This window comes from Myxocyprinus asiaticus, chromosome 2 (genome assembly GCF_019703515.2).
Source record: "Myxocyprinus asiaticus isolate MX2 ecotype Aquarium Trade chromosome 2, UBuf_Myxa_2, whole genome shotgun sequence".
NCBI classification, from domain to species: domain Eukaryota; kingdom Metazoa; phylum Chordata; class Actinopteri; order Cypriniformes; family Catostomidae; genus Myxocyprinus; species Myxocyprinus asiaticus.
The window spans coordinates 42868668-42878160 of NC_059345.1; the positions used below are offsets into that span (position 1 = coordinate 42868668).

Consider the following 9493-nt stretch of genomic DNA (forward strand, 5'->3'; position numbering starts at 1 on the left):
TTATCCAGACATCTGCCTGAACCGCTGTATCAGGTCAGAAGCTTGCAGTTTGTAATCATGATCTGAACTACAGATCCTTCGAATCCGATTAAACTGAGAAATAGGAAGTGACCGTTTTAAAGGGACAGGATGATATGAAGTCCCATGCAAAATAGAATTTCTGTCTGTAGGTTTTTGATATAGACTAGTCATTAGTCCATTTTGGCCTCTAATCACATAAACATTCAGAAACTTCATTTTCTGTTGGTCAAACTCCATTGTGAACTTCAAATCACTACTGTTAGCATTCACAAATGAGTGAAATTCCAACAGTTGTGATTCAGTACCACTCCAAATTAAAAATATGTCATCGATATACCTTTTCCACATGAAAAGGAAGGGGTTGTATGACTGATTGAATATGATTCTCTGTTCAAACAAGCCACAAAACAAAGAGGCAAAACTCTGAGCCATCTTAGAACCCATACTAACTCCAGATATTTGTAAATAAAAGTCAGAGCCAAAAAGAAAAGAGCTGTATGTCAGCACCAGTTTAAGTAATTTCACCAAACAAGGAGTACTAGGTACATTATTATTGCGCTGATTCAAGAAAAACTCTGCTGATTTAAGGCCTCCCTCAAATGGCACATTGGTGTATAAGGATTCAATGTCCATAGTAACCAAAATATAAGGCAAAGGAGGAAGTTGAATGGACTGTATAGTATTAACAAAATCCAGCATATCTCTAGTATATGATGGAAGAGATGTTACAAGAGGTTGAAGAAAATAGTCAACAAAAGCAGAGATCTTTTCAGTCAGAGAACCAATGGCAGCAACAACTGGCCTGCACGGAGGTGTGTCAATGTGAGTCTTATGAATTTTGGGAAGCGTATATAAAACTTGCATTACAGGGTACTCAACACACATAAAATTATATTCAGCCTTAGTAATTTCACCTAGATCCAAATAGTATTTCAGATTTTGATGGACATGATTTGTAAACTCATTTGTAGGTTTACTGCTCAATTTCTGGTAAAATATTTGTTACTTAATTGCTCTGAATCTCTTTATCATAGGCAGTACAATCAAGAATTACCGAGACTCCTCCTTTGTCAGCACTCTGAATTACTATAAATGTGTCAGACTTAAAAGCCTCAAGTTCCAATTGTTGGGCTTTAGTTAAATTATCTGACAATTTATATTGTCTCTTTTGTTTCAGAAGTGATGTAAAGTCTTGTTCCACCAATCTACAATAAGTATCAAGGGTAGCATTTCTGTGTTTAGGTGGAATAAATGAAGATTTACCTCTGAAAGGAGTAATAGTATGTGCATTTTGACTTACAGAAAGTCCCAGACTACTGGAGGCATCTGTCACTGGAGAGTGTTATTCAGATGGTTATTTAATAATCGCAGCAGGCCAAGATGGCACTTTTAACTCTCTGGTCAAACTTAAAATGAACAATTAATCTTCTTTTTTAGGGTCATGTGTTGTTATCATGTGATACTCTCATGTGATTTCTTGACTGGTATACACAGGTGTATATATGGGTGTGTTGGTGAGTGTCAATTTAGTCTGCTGAAGAGCATGTAGCTCGAAACGTCACTTTTGTTAATTTTTGGGGAGCAACAGTGTCCTGACTTTCCTGGAGTTTTTGTGGATGTTCAAATTACTATCACATTTTAATGCCCAAATAAGGGAATTTTAAGCAAATATACTGTACAAATGAACGCCATGAACGGCGCGTTTGTGTGTCATTCAGTTGAACTCCGAGTCCGAGCGTCACTGAGCCGCACCGCAGAGGTCAACCAGCTCCTGTCCTGAAGAGTGTGTGAAGTGCTCTGATGTGCTCGCTGTCAGCAGAGGCTTGCACCAAACTCCCGCGAAAATATAAACAAACAAGTACAAACTTTGATGGTGAACACAAAGCACTCAGGTTTCATTTCAAATGATCGTGTAATGGTAAATGTTCCTGGTTCATACACGCTGTGTTAATGACACACAGTGACAAAGAGGAGATGCACACTTACTCTATTTCTGTGGAGCGATGAAATGATGAAATGAAATCTCAAAGGTTTTGCTTCATGACAAATAAGTGCATGTGGGTTTTATCAGAGCATTAAAATAATGTGTGAGAGTGGAGAAATTAGGAAATAAATTTTTTACTATTGCATAATCTAATAAAAATAGAATAAAAAATAGAATAAAATACATATAAAAATTATATTTTATTTTTATTTATAAGAGTTAAAAAAACAAGTGTAAATGTAAAATTGACCAAAACTAAAGTTGACCAAAAGGAGAGACATATGTTAAGTATTTAGGAATATTTTGATATTTAAAACATAATTTTTCATGTCATTCAAAAGTTTTTAAAGCCTTAAAAGGAAATCATATATCCCTGTTTTATTATTTGATTCATATATTTAAAGTTAAATATGTAAAAATGACTTCTTAAGGTGTATGAAGCACACATAAAAAAAAAAAATGACAATTTATATGACAATTAATCGTGAAAGCCCTTAACGAGACAACTGTCACAGTCCTAACACAGACAATTAATCGTCATAATCATAATTATTTGTTTGACAATTAATCGTCAGCCAAATTTCATAATCATGACAACCCTAGTGCCATCAAAATGTTTGAGTTAGCTTAATCAATATTTCAAGTTAAGTGCAATTAACATGCATGTGTAGTACAACATTTAAATCTGAAAGTTCTATGAACTTAAACTTGGGATTTTATAAACGTACAAAATGATTGCCTCAAATATTTTTAGTTCAGCTAACTTATTAGGGTTTACAGTGACCACATTTACATACATTTAAGAAAATGGTTTATTCCAGGGTTTTATCACAAATATTTTAAAGGATACTGATTTCTTCTCTGATCATATGCCTTCAGAAGACTTTGAATATGACCTACAAATTGACTAATTTTATGACACTTTTTTTAAGATATAAAGTGAGTGCCTACCAACTGCCATTGTATTGTAAATCATTGAACAGGACATGCTTTAAAATTCTTCCTTTTGTGTTCCACAGAAGAAAGTCATACGGGTTTGGAACGACATGAGGGTGTGTGAATTGACAGAATTTTAGAATTTTTGGGTGAACTATCCCTTTAACAGCATACAGGTTTACTTTAGTGTAGGTATGAAAATATGCATGTTTTTGCATATTACAGTATCTCCGCTTGTCCCCTTTAGCTGCAAATGGGAGTTTCCATCTGTGTGACCCCATAAGAAGAGTCCACTTTGTTCTGCCAAATTCAGCAACAAACTATTAATACCATTCTATCTGTAGGGAGAGAAACACACCCAGCTCTTCATTCCTGTTAATAATGTCTTTTGTGACACAGCACTACAGATGGCCTGCACAATCTATAAATAATGCTTTATCTGGGCCACGAGCATGGACTTTATGTGTACAAGAGATGCACATCTCTATAATTCTACCACAATAAAAATGAAGTTAGCTGACCATCCATGTGAGCTGTGGCCAGGTCAGTAGGAACAATCTAGAGATGTTCAGCGCTATGGCTCAGTCTGAGTTGTGGTTTGTAAAGAGATACATACTGTAGCCCAATATTGCTGCCAAGACATACTAAGGTATCATGCCCTGGATAATCCAGGACATAAAACACAGTGAGGTGGTCTATAACCCAAGGGCAGTTCTGGATTCCTGCACTGCTAAAATATTGTAACTCTATATTACTCCCTATGAGACTTCACGGTGAGGAGATGTGTCATGCCAAAGACTGCAAACAAGAAGACTTTGAACTCTGCAACTGGTAAAAATTTCCACTAGGTATTGCATTGCAAAGTATTGCCTTTTCATACTATTCATGATGCTGGCAGATTCACCACAGGAAAAAGACCCTGTTAAGAACTGAACACAGGCCACATCCACACTAATACGTTTTCGTTTGAAAACACATCTTTTTCTTTTCGTTTTGGCCTTCGTCCACACAGAGAAGGCATTTGCAACAATGGATAAGGATGAAATATAGACATTTTGAATTTGAGCGGAAAACCAAAAACGTTTCTAGGAAAAGTGATTTTAGAAAGTAACTTAAAAGTAAAATAATTTGTAATGTGATTACTTTTTAGATGAAGTAATCAGTAAAGTAATGTGATTAAATTTTTAGAGACGTAATTATTCATTTGTAGTAGGGCTGTCAATTGGGCAGAGAAACTAAATTCAAATTTTTACCTTAAATATTTTCAAAATTTGAATTAAATTTGAATTTTAAAGTCAGCTGATTTTTAAATTGATGTTGTTTCCTTAGTCCACAAGAGGGCACAAAGAATACATAAACCAAACAGCACTGTGTTATATTATTGCAAAGAACATTCCTGGCTGCAATAAAGAGCATTCCATTTTCAACTAATGTGTATAAAATAAATAAATTAAAAGTTTTAGTCGGTCCATATTCTCAAATGTTAAGTCAAATGTCTTCAATAGACAGTTCACATGGTGTTACACTTGCACTGATGCCACAGTATACTACCCCCGACTCAAGCTCCATAATAACCGTGAAATACCACATTGTTTTTTATTCATTACAGTTTTATGTAGGGTAGCAATATTCTAGACAGCAGTGGTATTCGGCTAAACTTGGTGGTAAAGCGGCTCAGAAAATTAGCCCAGGCCAGGGGCTGTTCAAACAGATAGAACACAACAGAATGAAACTGAATGCAAGGTTTAACTCCTTTCCTGACAAAGCTTTTGAAAGCCCATTGCTTAATCTGAGAAACGCTTATAAGAGTGCAAGACCTCCACCTACTGTAAGGGGCTGTTCACACCGAACGCTTTTGCAACCATCCATTTGTTTTTCTATGTAAATGTGCGCTAGTTGAAGGTCTTTATTTCGCTTTGTTTTAGTTTATTCAGCGTCTCGTGCAGAAAGCACTGTTTTTAAGATACTCTGTCTAATTAAAAAGAAATTTAAAAAGCACCTTGAGACACCTGCTTTCTATTAAACTGTATTTGTATTTTTAGTGCAAGAATGCAATTGTTCTCAAGTCATCATCAGTTCTTGGCACATATCCAAAATTCGAATGCACAGTTTTAGCATTCGAATGTGCATTTTTTTCTTAAATTCAACGAATATTCAAATTTCAAATTTTAATTTGACAGCCCTAATTTGTAGTGGATTACTTATTTTGAGTAACTTACCTAACATTGGTAGTGGTGTTGTTGTGCCTATTATTCACTTTGATAGCTTTGTTAAAGATAAATGTTACTTTGTACAACCTTCACACTGCATTCCTTCAAAGGCGACGGGAAGTTTACTCAGAATTGCTGTCCGGCGACGAAACACGAGGCGTTTCAGACTGTATGTGGAATGGACGGTTTTTCACATGCTCAGAGAAGGGATGTAAGAATTTTCATAAGTTTTAGTGTGGACGAGCAACTTTTGGAAAATGCTTGAAATGGCAGTGTGGACAGAATGCGCTTAGAAAACGAAAACACTGTTTTCACATGTAGCTGTAGCTGTGCCACAGGCTCCAATACAGTACTGATTCCCTTTATGTTCCCCTTATGCATGAATATGTAGTTACAGTTGACCCCACTAATACATTCAGTGTGGTTTAATATGGCTGTTAGCCTACATGAAGGCTTTTTACTGTTGTCATGCTGTACTAATGAAGAAAAAATGTTATGGTAAAAAAGTATAGCCCTGAGAAAGAAATTGAGGGCAGAGGGAGAGAGAGAGAGAAAAGGAGAGGAGCCAAAGGGAGGCAGGTAACAAAGCGGTAGGCTGAATACAAACCTAAACCCAACCCATTGGATGAGCTATTTAAGATTTGTGGGGCCCCACATTCTCACAGTTTCTCTCTTTCTCACTCAAAGTCTGTTCACCATTTCAGAGCTGCTCCACTTGAACAATTGTTTCCCCAGCCAGCGATCTAAAGCAGACCTGAGACATAGTCCATTAATAAATATGTTTATAAATTATAAACCCTACTTGGTATCTTGCACTTTTGTTTTTTTGCAGAACCAGCAAGAATATCTTCTTATCTTGAAACAACATCATCTTAACCAAAGCAAACCTTTTCACACACACACACACACACACACACACACACACACACACACACACACACACACACACACACACACAAAATAAAACACATTAAGGGCTGCCATCACTGCTGGAAATTTTTTTTTGCTGGTCTTAGCTGGCCACCAAGCTGGTGGTTTCCACTGGTCAGGTTTGCTTTAGAGGTTTTTTTTTTCAAAAACTGTTTTTTATCTTATGATCAACTTAACTCTGCCGAAATGTTTTTCGGCATTCATAAGTGTCTGAACACGTTTACCATTCGCTCACTCTCTGTATGGGGCAGGGTATGCAATGGTTATCACAAGCTTTCTATCTCAAGTCTTCTACACAAGGCTGGTTCTTGATTAAGATTATAAAAAAAGATATTTTACTACCCTTGTTCTAACTCTGCAGTTTTTCTCTATCATCTGTAATTATAGAACATCTAACATTTGTATTAACCACAAATGCACGCTTCCCAGGTGAGAGACAATGTTTTTGTTCTCTTCGTCCAAAACTCACCTGCAGTTCCCATTCTGCCAAGGCCTGTAAAGTAGGCTACTAACTAGGTCAAAGAGTTGTTTACCAGAAATGTGAAAACTTTCAAAACATGCGTATTAAATAACTTTTCCAATAGTAACACCCTTATACTCTAGCCTATATACATAAAGAAAGAAAGAGACCCATACAGACAGTCAGACAAAAAGAAACACATTATAACCGGATACAATGAGCTTAACTTGGAATTTATGACTAAAGGTGGAAGAGTAAATTAATGCAATGCACATTGCTCTTAAGAGGTGTATATGACTGCTTAAGATGAATAAAAACACAGTCTGTTGAATGCTCCTGTCTTTTCATTAGGGACTAAAAACTAAATGTATTTAATTTCGGTTCGTTCTGAGCAGAAACTGTATTTTTACGTTCTGGTTCCGATGTTCCGTAGCCTCCTTTGCAATTGGCAACCAGTTTAAATGGAACAAAAGAATGGTTAATAGCATTCTTTTTAAATGACAGTACTCTGTGCTAAGGGTGGGCAATATAGGCCTACTGCAGTGTTGCCATATCTCACAAGAGAAACAAGGGACCAGTTCTGGAATAACAAGCTCAAAATAAGGGACTTGCCTCATCCAAAATAAGTGATAACATGATATGCTTAACATGTCAACTCAAAAGAGAGAAGCTTCATATTTTGGGAAACAGTATGTGGTGTAATTCTGAAAATGTACTGTAAAATGTACTGTTTCATGAGAAAAATTGGAACGAAATTAACCAGTTACCAGCATTTAAAAATAACGTTTTCACTCCGGAACAACTGAAAGGGACTTTGTTCCCATTTTCGGTTATGTTCTGCACACACACACACACACACACACACACACACAAAAAACAATATATATATATATCGTTTTCGTTTTACGTTTTCGTTCCTTGAACCAATTTTTAGTCCCTCGTTTTCAAACCCACCAAACACAGAACGTCCCATATTGGGGGGAACCAACTCCTAACGTTCTAAAAACGTTTTATAATGTTTCCACAACATTCTGGGAACAAAAAAAAACAAAAAACAAAAAAAACAAAAAAAATGGTTAGTTTGGTATTTAACCTTTCCCAATGTAAAAAAGATATCGTAATGTAGAATCGCATAGGCAATATCAGGCGACAAGAACAACCAACAGCTGCTGCAATGATGAACAGGTTTCATGCTTCAGGGCAAAGTCAAGGAAGCTGACAAATAACCAAACGAGGTAGAGGATTTTTCCAAGTCATCTTTTCCGAGACATTCATTGCACATACCGCTTAAAACAGCTGCGCATAAACACAATAGCACAACAAAACCACTCCCTCAAACCACATATAAACTTAATTTCTTCTCATACGAACTCAATACATCACGATGAACCTGTATTATTCATTCTTGCTATTAGGAACACGGTACATCTCCATTAATAACCAGACTATAAACTACCATTAAGTTCCCATGAGTGAGAAAAAAAGGCACGAGATGCAAAAGTACCATCAGCTTCCCACTAAAAGGCATCCCGTATTTTGATCACGAAATTGATTAAGTGTTTAAAAGTAGGCTAATATAAATGTCAAGTATTTTTATGGGGTAAAGTAATGTCCACCCTCCGTTTTTGCTTGTTCAATAATTGTGTGCGTTCACGGTGTGCGTGTTTATATCTGCTGTTCCATATCCGCACCGCCAATACAAAACAACTGTTATCAATATAACGCGCGGACCTGATATTCAACAGACTCACCTTTCGCCGTTAATTCTCCTCGGGTGACCTGGAAAATACTTCCCAGAGCGTGCAAAACTAGAACAAATCCCACAAACACCTCGACTGTGCTTGAACACGCCATGTCAGATATCCACTGAGGGAAATGTCCTCAGTTTCTCTTGCTCTGTCGTCGGCCAGCAAATGCAAAATAAAGACAAAAAATAAAGGCTTGACGTTGAGCACTACTCCGCGCGCTCCTTCACGGACTCTCTCTCGCGCGCTGCCGTGAAGCTTCTGTAACACTAGTGCTCATGTGATGGGATGCGAGGGGGTTGCGCTTCTCTTAACGCGTTTTCTTCAGAGTTCAGCCCAAAACAAATCGTAGCAGTGTTCACAATAGTCCAGAAAACAGTCCAGTCCAGTATGCTTCTTATCTCTGCATTCACCACGAAACCAGGAGTGATACCGAACACATGATGTGTAGATGGCGTCATAAATTTGCCACCAATAGTGTCCTGCCTCAGACTTACTGGCTTCTTAGGCATAAAGTAGCTGATGTGGTATTAGTTCTGTTATCAGTGATTTTATTAATGCATTCAAGTAATATTGCTAACTTACAATTTATATGAATCGTGTAGCATTGTCTTTGCCTATTTGTTCGTTTTCTTCACACCTCCTTAAAGGTGCAATTTGTAAAAATTTTAATGTAATATTCGCCCCTTTTTTTTGCCAATGTGTGAACGGCTTGTAACGCAAATTAAAAAATTGGCCCTTCCTGGACTTCCTAAGCTGCCTATTAAAGCCTGTAGACTGATTTTCATGGGAAGGGAGCGGGTCGCTTTTGGCGGTAAAATCCAAAGTATGTGACATTTTGCGTGCTCCCAAGAGCCTTGCCTCAGTGCTTCCTTATTTAACAGTGTCAACAGACAGTCTGCAAGACTAGGTAACGTTATCTTAGAGATGGAATCCAGCAAACGTCCGGCTCCAAACACAACACCGACTCCTACACAAACTCAGAGTAAGCCCAAAAAAAAAAAAAAAAAAACATTTATCTACTGAATCCCGTCTGGCTAAGCGGGAACGTGATTGTGGTTGAGCGAAAACTAAAGTGAACATCGGCAGGACATTTGATTCCTAGAGGGAACTTCGTTCGGTTTTGGGGATCAAAACCGACCCTGAATTGGCATTCTTCTTATTGGACAGGTAAGCTTACATAACTGCAAAGCATGTGAAATATAGT

General features: G+C 37.2%; 1 protein-coding gene across 1 annotated transcript in view; it reads right to left on the bottom strand.

Annotated features, from left to right (window-relative positions):
* LOC127451789 (plexin domain-containing protein 2-like) overlaps nt 1-8692 on the bottom strand; it is a 142860-nt gene extending 134168 nt beyond the window's left edge. Inside the window, exon 1 of the mRNA XM_051716732.1 lies at nt 8293-8692. Coding sequence (XP_051572692.1) covers nt 8293-8395 — 103 coding nt within the window. The 5' untranslated portion in view covers nt 8396-8692. The remainder of the gene's footprint in view (nt 1-8292) is intronic.
* Nucleotides 8693-9493: the final 801 nt, after the last annotated feature.